This window comes from Aethina tumida, chromosome 3, assembly GCF_024364675.1.
Source record: "Aethina tumida isolate Nest 87 chromosome 3, icAetTumi1.1, whole genome shotgun sequence".
In the NCBI taxonomy this organism is placed as follows: Eukaryota; Metazoa; Arthropoda; class Insecta; order Coleoptera; family Nitidulidae; genus Aethina; species Aethina tumida.
Window position 1 is genome coordinate 15,163,162 of NC_065437.1, and position 18,169 is coordinate 15,181,330.

At 34.0% G+C, this 18,169-nt stretch overlaps 9 protein-coding genes across 21 annotated transcripts in view; 5 read left to right on the forward strand and 4 right to left on the reverse strand.

Moving 5' to 3' along the window:
* The window catches only part of LOC109601412 (disks large 1 tumor suppressor protein-like), a 211,928-nt gene that overhangs the window by 141,238 nt on the left and 52,521 nt on the right, over nt 1-18,169 (reverse strand). The gene's annotated exons all lie outside the window — the stretch shown is intronic.
* Nucleotides 596-1,525, forward strand: LOC109601413 (larval cuticle protein A3A-like). Its single transcript, XM_020017657.1, has 2 exons — nt 596-669; nt 729-1,525. Exons 1-2 carry the CDS (start codon nt 658-660, stop codon nt 1,431-1,433), a joined length of 717 nt encoding a protein of 238 aa, XP_019873216.1. The 5' UTR covers nt 596-657; the 3' UTR covers nt 1,434-1,525.
* On the reverse strand, nt 2,558-3,461 carry LOC109601415 (cuticle protein 21-like). The gene is made up of 2 exons (XM_049965450.1): nt 3,384-3,461; nt 2,558-3,306 (listed from the first exon to the last, which is right to left on the reverse strand). Exons 1-2 carry the CDS (start codon nt 3,393-3,395, stop codon nt 2,617-2,619), a joined length of 702 nt encoding a protein of 233 aa, XP_049821407.1. The 5' UTR covers nt 3,396-3,461; the 3' UTR covers nt 2,558-2,616.
* On the forward strand, nt 7,333-10,503 carry LOC109601409 (larval cuticle protein A2B). Its single transcript, XM_020017655.2, has 2 exons — nt 7,333-7,543; nt 9,999-10,503. Exons 1-2 carry the CDS (start codon nt 7,529-7,531, stop codon nt 10,452-10,454), a joined length of 471 nt encoding a protein of 156 aa, XP_019873214.1. The 5' UTR covers nt 7,333-7,528; the 3' UTR covers nt 10,455-10,503.
* On the forward strand, nt 11,089-11,949 carry LOC109601417 (larval cuticle protein A3A-like). The gene is made up of 2 exons (XM_020017659.2): nt 11,089-11,135; nt 11,195-11,949. The coding sequence occupies exons 1-2, from the start codon at nt 11,124-11,126 to the stop codon at nt 11,747-11,749; spliced, it is 567 nt and encodes a 188-aa protein (XP_019873218.1). The 5' UTR covers nt 11,089-11,123; the 3' UTR covers nt 11,750-11,949.
* Nucleotides 12,699-13,382, reverse strand: LOC109603314 (larval cuticle protein A2B-like). Its single transcript, XM_049965648.1, has 2 exons — nt 13,371-13,382; nt 12,699-13,314 (listed from the first exon to the last, which is right to left on the reverse strand). Exons 1-2 carry the CDS (start codon nt 13,380-13,382, stop codon nt 12,754-12,756), a joined length of 573 nt encoding a protein of 190 aa, XP_049821605.1. The 3' UTR covers nt 12,699-12,753.
* On the forward strand, nt 13,912-14,645 carry LOC109601416 (larval cuticle protein A2B-like). Its single transcript, XM_020017658.2, has 2 exons — nt 13,912-13,970; nt 14,028-14,645. Exons 1-2 carry the CDS (start codon nt 13,959-13,961, stop codon nt 14,586-14,588), a joined length of 573 nt encoding a protein of 190 aa, XP_019873217.1. The 5' UTR covers nt 13,912-13,958; the 3' UTR covers nt 14,589-14,645.
* LOC109603325 (larval cuticle protein A2B-like) lies at nt 15,551-16,182 on the reverse strand. Its single transcript, XM_020019802.1, has 2 exons — nt 16,171-16,182; nt 15,551-16,101 (listed from the first exon to the last, which is right to left on the reverse strand). The coding sequence occupies exons 1-2, from the start codon at nt 16,180-16,182 to the stop codon at nt 15,610-15,612; spliced, it is 504 nt and encodes a 167-aa protein (XP_019875361.1). The 3' UTR covers nt 15,551-15,609.
* Nucleotides 16,732-17,347, forward strand: LOC109603323 (larval cuticle protein A2B-like). The gene is made up of 2 exons (XM_020019800.2): nt 16,732-16,748; nt 16,797-17,347. The coding sequence occupies exons 1-2, from the start codon at nt 16,737-16,739 to the stop codon at nt 17,286-17,288; spliced, it is 504 nt and encodes a 167-aa protein (XP_019875359.2). The 5' UTR covers nt 16,732-16,736; the 3' UTR covers nt 17,289-17,347.

Below are 18,169 nucleotides of genomic sequence, written 5' to 3' on the forward strand. Positions count from 1 at the left end.
AATTACTTACTCAACAACTGAAGTTTTGATACTTACCTGAAATAATGGAAATGACCTTATTAAAATATATTGAGTACAAAAAATAAAAATATGGAACAAAATAATAAGCCATCTACAATTGTGTATGATCAAAGAAAAATTCCAGATAAAATCTCATTGTTAGTTCTGACTCGTTCTATTACCGAGCTAGTTGGAAAAGTGTCGTTCCGTATTCCCTAGAAAATTGCCTTTTTATGGGAAAACAGAGAGGCGCTTGCCTGAGAAATGCACAGCACACGGACGAATATCATATTTGTTTCATGCATTGTTGATGCTGAACAAACCCTATGAATTCTAAGATCTTTACAGTACTTAAGTACAAGAAAAGTTTTAATGAAACTGTCGGTTATGTAATATGTTTCGTCCTTTGATTTCTTAAGACGAAGAAGGTAAAGTGAATACAAAGAATGACAAAATGTCTTTCACAAACGTAATTCGTCAATAGTTGTGTTACAGTTATATAAGTTTCTATTATTAATTTTTCAACTCCGTTAATTGATATTCCGATGGGCTAGAGCTTACGAAAACTGGGCGCATCGATTGGTATAAATAGAAAAAGTGGCCGCGATTTGTTATCAGTCTTCCGACGTTGACCGTTCAATACTCAGGTTTTTAAACATGGCATTCAAGGTACATATTCAGTGATAAGTGAAACATCAGTTTTTAACACTTAGGATTTGTTTTTTCAGTTCATTGTCCTCGCTGCCTTGATCGCAGTGGCAAGGGGTGGAGTAATCGGTGCTCCAGTAGTGGCAGCTCCAGCGGTAGCAGCTCCAGTGGCAGTGGCCAAGCTATCCGACGACACCTTCGATCCCAACCCTCAATACTCCTTCGCTTACGACGTCCAAGACGCCCTGACCGGAGACAGCAAGAGCCAAGTCGAAAGCCGCAACGGTGGCATCGTCCAGGGACAATACACAGTCGCTGACCCCGACGGCACCCGCCGCATTGTCGACTACACCGCCGACCCCGTCAACGGTTTCAACGCCGTCGTCAGGAAAGTGCCCCAGGCAGTAGCCGCCCCCGTCGTCGCTAAGGCCGTCGTACCAGCTCCAGTGGCCGTTGCCCCACGTGTGGCTCTCCCAGCTCCGGCTCCAGTTGCTGTGGCCGCCCCGGCTCCAGTAGCTGTAGCCCCACGTTTGGCTCTTCCAGCTCCAGCTCCAGTTGCTTTTGCCGCACCGGCTCCAGTAGCTGTTGCTCCACGTTTCGCTCTTCCAGCCCCAGCTCCTCTGGCTGTTGCTCCACGTTTCGCTCTTCCCGCAGTTGCGCCCGCACCACTGGCTGTTGCTCCCGCACCGTTGGCTGTTGCGCCCGGTTTGCCCCGTTTAGCCGCCCCTTGGGCCGCCGCTCCTCTGACGCGAGTAGCCGCCCCATTGTCTTATGCCGTTGTTTAAGGACAGACTGACTTCTAGTAGATTCAATTAGTATATCTTTATAATGTTTGTTGTATATACTGTATATTTTTATACTTGTTAATAAATGAAGATTTAAAATTATTTCATGTTTTCTTTAAAATTTTGTTTAGAAGAAATTTTTATACTTTATCACAATATTTACGAGTATCCATAATTACACAACATATTTAATTTATTAGAAAATATAATAAAAAACTGTTACTTTTTTGTATAATATTCTTTTTTGATAAAAAATGTCTCGGACGGATTATATTGAATACATTTTTTTGTCTCTCTTTTTTCCATTAAAATTGAGTTATAAAAAAAATGTTCATATTCCTCTTAAGGTAATAATAAAACATAGGCAATTTCAAAACAAGGCATATTCAAAAGTAACGAGAAATTAATATTATAAAAAATATACTTTACAAATTAAACAAATATTTTCACAATAAAACTATCTATAGTTTTTCAGGTTTATTGGTCGATATTTGTTGGAATTATTTCCTAACGTTTCGTTAGCACGAGTGGCTAGCATCTTCTGAGGTCTGATTTGGTTCGTATCACTTAGATATCTGATTGACAACTAAATGGCAACTTAGACCAATGATTTTCTAGAAATTTCGATCTGTTAGTTGGCCGTTCTTATCTGCATAGCGATAAAATATGGACACCAGTGCTCAAAAACACCAAAATCAGATGTCAAAGTGACACGAACCAAATCAGACCTCTGAAGATAGGAAATAATTCCAACAAACGTCGACCAATAAACCTGAACAACTATAGATATTGTTGAAACAATGGTCATGAAAGCCTCAACTTTTACACACTATTAAATTGCACTTTATCAAAATATAATTCGACATAATAAAATTTGCATTTATGTTGTGTTGTTTAAGTATTGTTAAAAACATTATTACATCCATGTATGTAAATGTAAATATTATCGCACAAAAGTTGATGTTATTTGTGAACTAATTATGGAAATTCACGTGATTTAAATAAAGAATTTGTATTTAAATTGAGTGTTTTTTTTGTTTGATATCTGTTTTGTTTTGAACTGATTAAATTTGCTTGATACTAGTTTCATTTTAAATTAATTAAGATTATTAATTTCTGAGTAAAACAATTAAACTTTGCTCTTATCTATATATTTACAATAAATCGTAAATTATCAGTCGGTCTAAACATAAGCATAAGTCAAAGGAGCTGCAAATGGAGCAGCAAGGTAAGGGGAGGCTAATCTAGCGTACGCGGGAGCGGCAACGGCCGGAGCAACGACGGGAGCGGGAGCGGCCACAAGAGGAGCGGAGCGAACCAAAGGAGCACTGATGAGTTGAGCGGAGGCGGCGGCGAAAGCCGGGGCTGCTACCACAGGTGCGGCACGAGCTACCGGAGCAGCAACCACTTGCTTGGCTGGCAAAGCTTTGGCGACAAGAGGGGCGGCAACAGCTTTGGCAACAAGGGGGGCGGCTACTTTGGCGGTGGCTCTAGCTGCGATTACTGGTTCGGCGGCGACGACTTTCGAGGGCAACACTTCAACGGCGGGTTCCACAACTTTAGCGGGGGCGGCCAGGACCAAGGGTTCCTTCCTGACTACGGCGTTGAATCCGTTGATGGGGTCGGCAGCGTAGTCGACGACGCGACGGGTGCCGTCAGGTTCGACTAGACTGTATTGTCCCTGGACAATGTCGCCGTTACGCGCCTCGCTTTGGCTCTTGAAGTCGCCGGTGAGGGTGTCCTGCACGTCGTAAGCGAAAGCGTATTGAGGATTAGGGTCGAAGGTGGCGTCGGAAATCTTGGCGGCGACCGCGACCGGTGCACTGATAACTCCTCCCCTGGCTACGGCCACGAAGGCGGCGAATACGATGAACTGCACAACAAAACAAAGATTGAGACGAGTTAGAAACACTTGGCACTTTTATTGCACTATTAAACCCCGCAACCTACCTTGAATGCCATGTTTAGTAGTAGACGATATCAACGAAGATCGACTGATGTTAGATGACCGGTGTACCACAACTTTTATAGTTCGAATAATGATTTCTTAACTTTCCATTTGGCGCATCGCCTGCATGACAATTGTTTCAGTTTGGCCTATGTCAAGATCAAATTACGACAGTAAAAAAAACCTTTATTGCAAGAATGAATTTCAAGTACGCCGTAAAGAAAATGACATAATTAGTGGGATGCGCTGCATGTGCCAGTTTCAGTTTTATTGTACTGCTGTAAACTACATTCCCAGACGAGATGCACACAGGGTACGTTTAATAAAATTTGTTTTGCTTCTCTACATTACTTTGGTTCTTATGGGACCATTTATTTTATTATTCTCTGCTTTAGTATAAAACAAATTTCAAATTTGAACTATCAAATAAAAATAAATTATAATCTTTAGATTGGAAAATATATTTTATGTCACCCAAGAAATTATAGTTATATTTTTACTTCCAAACTAATCAAAGATATTTTGTTATTTATTTAAAATCTAGTACAGTTGATTTAAAACAGCCTTAAAATCTCTGTAAGTTATACTTTCTGAGAACTTACTTCATAATATTACCAAGAAAAGACTTCATTGGTTGCTACAAGACTTATTTTGCCTCAATTACATAAATTTGCATTTGTGCGCACCACAATTGCCTCAAATCAGTGTGTATTTTTCAAGGGAATTCTTATTCAGACTTATTACAGCACAAAGGTCTTAAACATAATAAACCGTAGCGGGAAAAATGAGTTCATGGGATATGAAACCACAAATAACTGTATAGGTAATAAGTTTTTTAGCGCTAAATGCACTACGGATCGTAAATCGGGTCTATGCACCTTAAATTTGATTGCGTTTTTATTCACGGATGACTCTTAATTCTATGTTGCATCGCCGTGAATTTGTTACAATTGGAAAGGAGATTGTGAGTGATGTGCATAATTATACGACGAAATTATATGTCAACAATGATGTTCCGTACACGATTTCGTCTTATCTCAGCTGGATCGTTAACTGTTTTGCATATATATTTCGAACGGCCGCCTTTTGTGGACCACTACTATAATTACACATCATAATGTCCACCAAACACAGTTATAAACGAACCAGTTTTTTTCCTGTCTATTAACAATTTCATTGTTTGTGCTTTGACTTCTGTGTGGTCATTTTCATGTGGGCATCCAAAATAAAAATAAAAACGTCGACGTTTCCCCAACAATAAAGCGGACAGGTTACGAGTATTTTTAATGCACAATCGAACTCAAAATGTTACAAGTGTGATCGAGTTGCACATTGTAAATGATACGTGGTATTTCAGGCATGATGTCTTGCTCGAACGATCGCTGAAAGGGTCGAAAATTGCTTGGCAGGACGTATTTTATGTTGTTTATAAGTTTCAGAGCATACGAAATTTTATCGTATTATACAAAATGTTATAAATAAACTTACGTATTTAAAACTATTACATGCAAAGTGGAACGGACGAATTAGAACCATCCCTGCAAAGGGAGCCTGTGATTTAATAACAAAGTTCACGGCGGAAAGTATAATTCGGGAGTGCAACCAGCGACGTGTTTAATTAAATTTAATTAAATCATCTTTCGGTATCAAACGAAGTCGCGACCCACTCGTACATTGTAAATATTAATATGGAAATTTATGTAGTGTGTAGAGAAGTTGAAATTAAATCATACATTATTCACCGTTAGTTATTAGGGAATTAATACATGGAAGAAGGGCTCGTGCCCGGCCGTTCTAACCGAATTACTCGAATAACTCGCAAGTTTCCGCCCGTAAACCATAGAAACTTGTTACTTAAGAGACGATGTTTTTTATGTGCCGTTATTTAACGAAGTCTTAACACAATAACAGTTCCCTTTATAATATCAAACATTGGATGGTGCGAGTATATCTTGGAAAATCCTTTGAAATACGGGACGAATACGAGCGCCGCAACAACGGCTTTGGATAATTTATGTTGTGGCAAAATTACCACGAGCAAAATCTGATTTAGAAACGTCTATTAGTATTCTGGCATTTTTTTATGTCGCATATAATGGAGACATATTTCATAAAAACTTAACATTGACTTAACAGAGACGCTACCTAAATAGCTAATTGTACCATTACTTGCATTCTAATGCGTCATATTAGATTGTTTAATAGACCAAAACGTTCACGATGCGTATGTCTTGAATGTATAATTCATCACGATTTTCAACATTTTTTATGAACAACACCGATATTATTTTAACATTTTTTTACGAAAAATATACAGAAAATGTCTAATAACATTCGTTATCAGTATTAAAATATAAAATTTCACTTTAATTGTATTATTTATATTTAATATTATAATTAATATCGTTTTATCATTTTATTTTCAATTATATTGTATTATATATCCTTATTTTTGTGGGGTATTATGTTCTTTTGTTAAATTTTAATATTTAATTTTTAAATTTAAATTTGTTTTATTGTGTAATTTAAATAATTTATATATTGTATTATTCATTTAATCCCGATTTTTGGAAATTCAATAACCAACTTCAGCAATTTATGTTTAACCCATTGCATATACAATAGCCATTATTAAAGCAACTTTTTAAATATTTAATTCCTTAAACTAACAACTCTATTATTTAATAAGAATGGTTAAAATATTGTTTTATACAATATTTATACACTATATTGCTATTGTGTAAAATGTTACATATATTTTTCTAAATTGAGCTGAACACGAATAGAGTGTGGTAACTTTAATTTTGGCCAGTTCCTCCAATTTTTAAATAATACTAGAATCTATTTATTCAAATAGAGCAATGAAAGACCACAAAGTAAAAGGTTGCTATAGTTTATTGATCTATTAATAAATTAAAAGTACATACTTTTTTAAAGAATAAAATTAAATTGACCATTAATATAGATACTACTATTTTTTAATATGTTGCTATATTTGTGGTCACGACTGTATGTAATCAATATTAAATTTTAATTTAAAAATAAACGAATAAATAGTAAATTAAAATGTGACGGCTTTAATATGAATGAAATTAGTGTATAATATTAAAATAGGTAAATTCAAAAATTAATATTTTGATTACCATACATTTTTGTATGTATAAAGTGGATTTCTAATAATGGGTTTTTTGCAGCGAACTCTTTTACGTCACTTCGAAAATATAAGTCCCACAACGTTTATTTGCAGTGACGTATTTGATGTAAGAATGAGAACAAAGGAAACAAAAATAAAAAATGAATAATATTGGCAGTAATGGCTGATTTTAATAAGATTATCGTAAAAACCCACATTTGAGGACAATTTAAAATATAACCGGTACCAAAAATATGATGTATAGGATGAAATCCCACATTTTGATTTATTATAATAGGTTTAGGTTTTCTAGATCATTTAATTAAATGCGAGTTCATTGTACCGATCCTAATATGTCCAGTCACTCCGTTTTGTAGGGATAATAATAGATTTAATTCAGGGTCAAGTTTTTGCATATTTTTTAAATAAAATGTTTTAAAACGATTCAATTATTGTTTTTGTTTTAAATTATTTAAACAATTGTTAGATGGATTAACAAAAATTTTATCTGTTTACATATTTATAAATATGATTTATTTCACACAAATTATTATTTTTTTAAAAACAGATAAATTTTTCAAAAAACTTATTGAATCATCATTTAAAATTATTTACAAATATTTCAGTACGTTTTACACAATTTAAAACCATCAGGCACTGAACACTTTGATTAAAATTTAATTCGGGGAATAATTATTATAAATCGATGTGTTTCCCGTGCAAATACAAAAAACAACCCCGCAAAGAAATCCAAGACCGTTAATCCAAGTCAGTGCACTGCAAGATAATAAATTATCGTCCCGTCCCGTTGATAAGTAGAATTTGTTGCAGATCATTTTTTCTCACTGCCAAGCGTGGTTATTTGCTTTGTGCAGCGTGGGCAAGTGCACCACGATGGGCGTGGTGATGGCTCTTTAGGAAGCTGGATGGATCTCCACCGTGTCCTATATAAACGCGGCTACCGGGTTCCCGATCCGTCACTACGTTCAGTTCCGATCGACAAATCGCTCAACTATGTCTCTCCTCAAGGTTAGTTTCATTTAATAATTTATTATACTTATCACTTTTTAATATTAGTGTACAATAAGTCTTTCAGTACTAAAACCTAATTTATTTGTAGTTTTGGCCATTTTAATATTTTTCATTAAGAGGGTTGTTTGTAAATTACAAATTGGTATGTTGGATATTTGTTATTTAAATTCCTTCATCGGGATTGTATGCCAGTCCGCCTGTTTAAACTACTCCGAATTTTGATACAGTGCTCACTAATAGACTGATTCACGAGGAATGTTTTCATATATAATTTGTAAACATTTCATGCAAATTAGCTGAGCTATGATGATATTTGTCAATCATCCCCCCTGATTTGTACGAAAATGACTCACATTTCCAATTTTAATCCGAATGGTAAATGTTATTGCGAAGAAATTAATTATTAAATTTGAAATGAAAATCCATAATCACTGAAAAATGTCAGATAATGAAATATTTTGCAGGTCTGAATTTTTTAAACAAAAAATTCAGTTGTTTAATTTGGCAGCGATTAAAGCTAATTCATTTTTTTATCGATTACGCTAATTCAAAATAATTTCACGAACGCTATTAATTACGGGGTATTAGCAGTCGAATATTATGTCACAAATCCGTATTATCGGGTGAAATTCTCGCCGAAATTAAGATTTTTATCTTAAAAGGGGATTTGGCGGTCCTCGATTCTATCTTGGTGCCGTGTATCATCGATTTTCCATTAAAACTTTTTAAGACGGGACTAATAAGAAATGAGAGCTTTGAAATAATGCTGTAAGAGAGTTTTTTTATAAATATTTACTTAATCTTCCATTAAATCGTGGACTAAAGCACTAAAAGGCTTAATGGATGATTTTATCCTGGGTAATAAAAGATTAATTAAATCGATATCAAAACTAACAGCATGTTTATTTAGAAAATATATTATTATTATTATTATTATTATTATTATTATTATTATTATTATTACTGGTTTTATAAGAAAGTTTAGGAATTTTTGAGTGAGTATAATTGTTTCAGAACCGAAACCGCGAACTCGGCAAAACTTTTGCCGACGTCAATATAATAAATATTAATTTTATTTTTTAGGTTTCTTTTGTCGACTTACTTAAGCGTACCAAAGAAACTTTTCCCATTTTCCATTTACCAAGTTATATTATGGCATGATTGATTATTTACGATTTTATTGGATATTATAAAACATAATATCACATGCCACAAACACAATTAAATTATAAAGTTTCAGAACTATGTTTTGCATTAATATTCAGATAGAAACGTTCTTTTATTACTCAGATATTACACCAAACATTTTAAGTTGAAGCATTTAATGAAAAATCACTTTTTATGAGGAACAAAACGATGCTCTTTAAAAATTTCTATCATGTTCAGATTGAAAGTAATGAAGAATATATTTTATAATTACTAATTGTTTATTAATATATAATTTTTTTTTGATTGTAGAGGTATTTAATATTGTCATTTATTGTATATTAAATTATAAAGTTTCAGAACTAAATTTTTCATTAATATGCAGATGGTAAAGTTCTTTTATTAATGTTATAAAAAATACAGATATTACACCAATGATTTTAAGTTGAAGCTTTTAATGAGAAATCACTTTTTATGTAAAACAAATTAAAAAAAAACCAGACATGTTCAGATTCAAAGTAATTTATAAATATAGTTTATAATTATTAATAATTTATTAATATATAATGCTTTTTCCGATTGTACTGGTATTTAATATTGTAATTTATTGTATATGTCTCTATGTGACATATTTTTTCATTAAAATTAATTTAAATTAAAATCAATATTGTCGTATTTAACTAACAATATATTATTCAACAAAGTTATTGTTCAATCTTTAATAATTATTATTTAATAATTATTTAATATTATTTAATATTATTTAATTAATTAATTATTCAAACTGGTTTATATCAATAACAAAACTATAACGATAATTTAAAATTATAATTTTTGAAACATTGTTTTCATTAAACACAAATTTTATTTGAAATATTTGTTAGAGCTTAATAAACATTCAATAAACATTTGCTTAATCAAATTACTAATACTGAAAAGGGATTAACAAATTGAAAACTAAATTAATTTGATTTACTCTACGACAATATAGAACATCAGCAAATTGAATATATCTAATTATTATTTTTTTTCGTCATTTTAAAGTCAAATTAAATTATGTATCTATTTCAAATAAAATAATAAATAAATAAATAAATTTTATCTTAAAACCTAAAGGTAATAATTATTTTGCTTTGAAGTCCTTATTCTACGAAAAAAATTAATATATAAAGAAAGTTTTGCCGTTTGACAATAAAAAGTTATAAGATTTTTCCGGAGTGTGCCAAATTCAACCATTTTTGTAATTGTATCAGTTTCGAAGATAATGAAATTCAAATTTTTTTGTTAAATCATTGTTTTATTGCAGTTCGTCGTATTGGCGTTTTTCGTCGCCGCCTCTCATGCTGGCGTGATTGCTCCGGTGGCGCACGTAGACGCAGAGTACGACCCCGATCCGCACTACACCTTCGGCTACGACGTCCAGGACCCGTTCACAGGCGACAACAAGAACCAGATCGAGACCCGGAACGGCGACGTAGTGCGCGGCAGCTACTCCCTCAATGATCCGGACGGCACGAGACGCATCGTCGATTACACGGCCGACCCGATAAACGGGTTCAACGCGGTCGTGAGGAAGACGCCGATCCTACCATCCAATATTGTCGCACCCGTTGTTTCGAACTCGGTGGAGCCTAAAGCGTTAGAGGGACACGTCAAACACGTTAACTACGTTAACCCGTTGTCGTATTCGTTGCAATACACCCCGTTGTTGTACGGCTATCCCGCCGTTTACCGTACACCTTACTTTGCGCATTATTATTGAGGTTTAATTTATTTTAATTTATTTTGAATAAACGTATTTTTATTAACAACGTTGTTTTATGTATATCCTGTTGGGTTTTTAAATTTTATTCAAAATACATTTCGAATGCAAAACATTAATAAGCATGAAGTGTTACAGCTTCATCATTTGAATTATATATTTTCGCTACAAATTTGGTTAGGATTGAACTGTGTGATGAATAAAAATTACATTCTAGATTAGAAGACGCGTTTAATTTCCTGTTTGTAATGGGAAAGTGGTATTAATTTACGGAGAAAATGCTATTTTTATTACATATTTCACTTCCAGAGTTCGACTACTTTTATTATTCAAGTTTTGTATCATAATAATAATTCATTTGAAATTTTTCAAAACACTAAACACTAATAACTAAAGCAGTGAAATATGTTTCTATAGTGGAATTCACTTTGTTGGAGAATTCGGTTATTCTATTTTATCTCTTGGCATTTGATTTATTATTTCGGCTGCGTTATGCAAATACCCTGGAGACATTAAATCCATTTACCCAATGCACAAACGTAATCTTGAACTTGATCAAGTGGTTTTAAGGCTAGAATGTAATAGACTATTATGCCGATGTGAGTATAAAAGTCGGCAAAATTTCTGCTAAGATCGTAGTTGATACAGTTCAATCCGACTGGAATAATCATGGCCTTCAAAGTAAGTTTCTACAATGTAATAAAAAACGGTAATTTAACCACATTTTTTTCTTATTTTAGTTCGTAGCTTTCGCCGCTCTTGTAGCCGCAGCCAATGCCGGCCTCATCAGCAGCCCCTACCAAGCTGCTCCACTAGCCTACGCCACCCCAGTTGCCAAATACACCGCTCCTCTTGCCGTAGCCAAGACTGTTGTACAAGAAGAATACGATCCACACCCACAATACAACTACGGCTACGAAGTGCAAGACGGTTTGACCGGAGACAGCAAGTCCCAACACGAATCTCGTGACGGAGACGTGGTACAAGGAAGCTACTCCCTCATCGACGCCGATGGCCACAAACGTACCGTCCACTACACCGCTGACCCAGTCCACGGATTCAACGCTGAAGTCACCAGGGAACCACTTGGAGCCAAGGCTGTAGCTCCAGTCGTTGCTAAAGTAGCCGCCCCCTTGGCTTACGCCGCTCCAGTTGCCAAGATCGCCGCTCCACTTACCTACTCTGCTCCAGCCGTCGCTAAAGTAGCCGCTCCATTAGCCTATGCCGCCCCAGTTGCCAAAATCGCTGCTCCACTTGCCTACTCTGCTCCAGCTGCCCACTCTTACTACCACTAAATTAGACTGATTATGTTATTTATTTATTTATTCAAATAAAAAAGCAAATTTATATATGGGTTTAACTATCAAGTCAAAATAAGTTTTAAAATATTTAAGAAAGATTCTGATATAAGGTAAAAAATTTAGGAAATAATTAATTAATTTCAAAATCTATAAATTATAAACTAAAATATTTATTTTTATGTAGGATTTATATTCACTTCATCATTTATTGAGGTTTTTCATAATTAATATTCGAGAAGATAGCCCAGTATCAGACTGACTATGTAATTTAATTATTTATTTCAATAAAAACAATATAAAATTGCATCTTTTACTATAAGGTAGTGTAAAGAAAATTTTAGAAGAATGAAAAAATTGTATATATATATATATAGTAGTACAAAAATATTGAAATTTAATTATATTATAATATATAAAAACTCTAAATTGTTAATTGTAGGAGACATTTTTCTTTTCATATTCAATTTTATTATTCATATAAGCAGTGGTAATGTATTTATTTTTTTCTTATTTTATTTATTATTTTTTATTATTTAATAACCTTTTATCCAACCTTTGATTGTTCTAATAGATCTAAACATGCAGGAATTTAAAACAAAAGTAAAATAATAGTATAGTGAGTTTTAAATTTTTTTATAAAAATGATGAAAACGTATTTAGAAAAATCCGAATACAGAATATAGTAAATAAACTTATTTTATAATTTCCATTTAAAGTGTAGTAAATATTTTAATGAAATGGTTAAAGTAATTTAAGAAATTATTAAAATTCATTTTTGTTAATATCAAACTGTATATTAATAGAAAATAAATTTTGCTTCTTTAGAAAATATTTATATGGTGTATAAATAACTAGGCCTTGACTTCAGTTTAGATATTTGAAAATATTGTTACTGTAATTATGTATTTCCTGGAAGTTTATGCGGATAGAAATATTCAAGATATTATTTTGCTTTAATTTTATTTCAATAAATAAATAAATAACATATTCAGTCTAAATTAGTGGTAGTAAGAGTGGGCAGCTGGAGCAGAGTAAGCAAGGGGAGCGGCGATTTTGGCAACTGGCGCAGCATAGGACAGTGGAGCGGCGATCTTGGCAACTGGGGCGGCATAGGACAATGGAGCCGCGATCTTGGCAACTGGAGCGGCATAAGCCAATGGGGCGGCTACTTTAGCAACGACTGGTGCTACAGCTTTGACGGCCAATGGTTCCCTGGTGACTTCAGCGTTGAATCCGTGAACTGGGTCAGCGGTGTAGTGGACGGTACGTTTATGGCCATCGGCGTCGATGAGGGAGTAGCTTCCTTGTACTACATCTCCGTCACGAGATTCGTGTTGGGATTTGCTGTCTCCGGTCAAACCGTCTTGTACTTCGTAGCCGTAGTTGTATTGTGGGTGAGGGTCGTATTCTTCTTGAACTACGGTCTTGGCTACGGCAAGAGGGGCGGCGTATTTAGCTACTGGAGCGGCATAAGCCAAAGAAGCTACTGGAGCAGCGTGGTAAGGTGTGCTGAGGAGGCCTGCGTTGGCGGCAGCTACAAGAGCAGCGAAAGCTACGAACTATAAATTATATGAATAAAATTATTTCTTGTATAAAACAGTTGTATGTTGTTTACCTTAAAGGCCATGTCTATGGTGTAAGTTATCAACTAAAACTGTATCAAATAGGTGAATAAATCAGTTTATATAGTCCTGATGAAAGTAGACTCGATATTGTTCGACCTCTAGAAATAGTCGATCAAGTTCAAGTTTAGATTCTGAGATTATGTAAGTTTAGAAATACCTTTACGAAGAATGTTAGTTTCATCATGCATCTATTTAGTTTTATATTTATAAGGTCAGTTACTTCCGTATTTTAAAAATAATAAATGAAATTTTATTTACCCATATTGTTCTATTAACAATGAAAATAAAAGTTCTATATATACATTGTAAACTTAGTAGCCACAATTATGAAAATTAATTCTATAAAATTAGTTCAAACCATTAAGAAACCGTTTAATTATCGTGAGCAGTAGATAAAATTCTTGATTATATCTAATTATGCAAACGCTCTAGGCTGTAAACCTTGTTCATAGAATATTGTACAATAGATTTGAATAGTCTTGAACTTGTCAGTATCAAAGGCGGGATAGAATTTTGATATAAAAGTGGGTATATCTTAAGTAGTGATACAGATCAACTTGGTCACTCAAACTTCAAACATGGCTTTCAAAGTATGTGGTATTATTACATATGTTATTTTAAATTAATAATAAAAATTTCTATTTTAGTTCGTAGCTTTTGCCGCTCTCGTAGCTGCCGCCAACGCCGGCCTCCTCAGCGCCCCTTACCATGCTGCTCCAGTAGCTTCTTTGGCCTATGCCGCCCCAGTAGCTAAATACGCCGCCCCTCTTGCCGTAGCCAAGACCGTGGTTCAAGAAGAATACGACCCTCACCCACAATACAACTACGGCTACGAAGTACAAGACGGTTTGACCGGAGACAGCAAATCCCAACACGAATCTCGTGACGGAGATGTAGTACAAGGAAGCTACTCCCTCATCGACGCCGATGGCCATAAACGTACCGTCCACTACACCGCTGACCCAGTTCACGGATTCAACGCTGAAGTCACCAGGGAACCTTTGGCCGTCAAAGCTGTAGCTCCAGTCGTTGCTAAAGTAGCCGCCCCATTGGCTTATGCCGCTCCAGTTGCCAAGATCGCCGCTCCATTGTCCTATGCTGCCCCAGTTGCCAAGATCGCCGCTCCATTGTCCTATGCTGCCCCAGTTGCCAAAATCGCCGCTCCCCTTGCTTACTCTGCTCCAGCTGCCCACTCTTACTACCACTAAATCAGACTGAAAATGTTATTTATTTATTTATTGAAATAAAGTTAAAGCAAAATAATATATCAGATTTCTTTTTCTGCACAAACAGTTCATTAAACCGATTATCCAATCTACGAATTCAACGTTGAAGACAGCAAAGAATTTCTCGCAGTCAAAGCAGTTACTTCAGCCGTTGCTAAAGTATGCGCCCCATTGCTCTACTCTGCTTCAGTAGTTAAAGCAGCTTCTTCTGAGTAGCACTAACAGACTGAACATAATTTATTGATTTATTTAAATATAATTTATGCAAAATGATCTTATCTTCTGATTTAATGACACAAAAATATAAATGAATTCAATTTCAAGGAATTAAGTACGTAAAAGAAATATCAATTTAGTTTAACGAATCATATTCTGGAAATAATCATAAATTATAAAGTAAAATAATCTTAATTTTAAATTAGATAGAAATGTCTTTATTATTAGATAAAGGAAATTAATTTGGATTAAGTATTTGACCCGTCAAATTAGTATTTTAATGAAAATTCTCAAAATATATAGAACTTATAATTCAGAAAAAAAACAATTAACATAATTGCATATTAATAACGGACTAGATCAGTATTAAATTAGTTGACCAAGCACAACATTGCACAAAGTGGAATTGTTGCCTGCAGTGTTTGTATAACATGGAACATGTAACAAACAAGTGTCAACAAATCCTTCCAATTAATTACTTTGCTGGCAAATATTGAATATTTGCATCTATAAATATCAGAAAGTCATTTTGATTATGTAAAACACCCCCTTAATTGCTATTTAAGGGCTTAAAAAGTGCATCTAGAATTTAATGTATGTGTGCATAAATGGAGAATTAATTAAATAAATTCTATTTCCTTAATCACACTGTTTTCGACAATACTGAATTTCATTCAAAATATTTTTTTATTAAAAAGTCTATTTCTTATAAATGATTCAAACTTAAATAAGTTTTTCGAATATTTTATTATAATAATAAATAAATAAATATCATAAATAATTTAATTTAGTGGTAGTAAGAAGAAACTAATTTGGCTGCTGGAGCAGAGTAGCCGTATGGAGAAGCGATTTTGGCAATTGGGGCGGCATAGGCTAATGGAGCGGCAACTTTAGCAACGACTGGAGCTACAGCCTTGACTGCAAGTGGTTCTCTGATGACTTCGGCGTTGAATCCGTGGATTGGGTCAGCGGTGTATTGGACGGTACGTTTGTGGCCATCGGCGTCGATGAGGGAGTAGCTTCCTTGTACCACGTCTCCGTCACGAGATTCGTGTTGGGACTTGCTGTCTCCGGTCAAACCGTCTTGCACTTCGTAGCCGTAGTTGTATTGTGGGTGAGGGTCGTATTCTTCTTGTACAACGGTCTTGGCTACGGCAAGAGGAGCGGTGTATTTAGCTACTGGAGCGGCATAAGCCAAAGAAGCTACTGGAGCAGCTTGATATGGGGTGCTGAGGAGGCCGGCGTTGGCGGCAGCTACGAGAGCGGCGAAAGCTACGAACTATACACAATATAAAATTATTTTCATTTTATCCAAACTAATTTCAAATTAATATTTTGTAATATTTACCTTAAATGCCATGTTGATACGTTTAAATTACAAATGAAACTGTAATTCAGTTAAAACTAATCACCTCTTTTATACTAACAAGAAAATCCACCACATAATACATCTGATATTATACAACACAATCAAGTTCAAGAACAGTGGTCAACCTGTTCCTTTAGAATAAAATTAATTACTTTCTCAATATGTTTGGACTAATTAAAAATTAATGAATTCAACATTAAATGTGCAACAATAATTAATAATATTTTAGGTCAGGAATGTTAAAATTACAATAGATAACATTCCAAATATTTCGCTAATTAAAACATAAATAATTTTTATTTGAATATTATTTAATAATTTGATAATAATTTAAAGAAATATCCGTGAAATAATTAATTTAAAATGGTTGAAATTACAGCGACAAGGTAGATATAAGAAAGGTAATATTTCAAATTTATTCCAATTTTCTTACATAATTCAATATAAACTTGAACTTCATAGATAAACTGCTTTCAGTTGGAGTATAAAAATGAAACATTATCATCTAGTTTAAGCAGTTACAGACGTTTAGTCGCATGATCAACATGGTATTTAAGGTAATCGACTTAAAAGTTATACCTTCATAAATTAAATTTATTATTTAGTTCGTAGCTTTCGCTGTTCTCGTGGCTGCTGCCAACGCCGGCCTTCTAAGCACCCCTTACCAAGCTGCTCCAGTAGCTTCTTTGGCCTATGCCGCTCCAGTAGCTAAATACGCCGCCCCTCTTGCCGTAGCCAAGACCGTGGTTCAAGAAGAATACGACCCTCACCCACAATACAACTACGGCTACGAGGTACAAGACGGTTTGACCGGAGACAGCAAGTCCCAACACGAATCTCGTGACGGAGACGTAGTACAAGGAAGCTACTCCCTCATCGACGCCGATGGCCACAAACGTACCGTCCAATACACCGCTGACCCAATCCACGGATTCAACGCCGAAGTCATCAGAGAACCACTTGCTGTCAAAGCTGTAGCTCCAGTCGTTGCTAAAGTTGCTGCTCCATTGACCTATGCCGCCCCAATTGCCAAAATCGCTTCTCCATACGGCTACTCTACTCCAGCAGCTAAATTAGTTTCTTCTTACTACCACTAAATTAAATTATTTATGATATTTATTTATTTATTACTATAATAAAATATGTGAAAAACTTATTTAAATTTGAATCATTTATTGAATAAAATTCAGTATCGAAAATACTGTCATTAACAAAATAGGATTTATTTAAATTAATTCCACATTTATGAACACATTCAATAAATTCTACATTAGAATTAAGTCAAGAAGAAAATTCTAATTACCTAAAAAATAGTTGCACTTTTAAGCCCTTAAATAGCAATTAAGGGGGTGTTTAACATAATCAAAATGACTTCCTGATATTTATAGATGCGAATGAGACTGATTATTTATTTGTTCAAATAAAATTTAAATAGAAATAACTTATTTTAATTTAAAAACCACCAATTTATTATGTGTATTAACGTCTATAATTAATTGATGTGTAATTGATAATGGATAATAATGATTTATAACAAATTTTAACACCTTATAAGCGGGTCGGGTAAAAATACCCGTCTTGAGAACTGTTGATTGTTAGCGGGTCGGGTAATTTTTACTTTTTTGAATGTACTTATTTTAAAAGCGGGGTGACATACTTGTACTCTATTGGTTTACATACGGAACTAAAAGAATTATCTCTTATTTTTTGTTATCATTCAACAACTTAGTTTGGACTATTTTGATACCCGCCTATAGTGTGTTAATATAAAATATGATCTAAAAAAGTATTATTATTATTATGGTTATTATTATAAAAAATAAAAATCTGTTTATTTTGTAAAATTTAACGTGAAATTTTCTGATAAAAAAGGTTTCTATCTTCTCGAAGATTAGTTATGAAGAACCTCAATAAATGATGAATTGAATATAAATCCTACTTAAATCTTTTAGTTTATAATTTATAGATTTTTAAATTA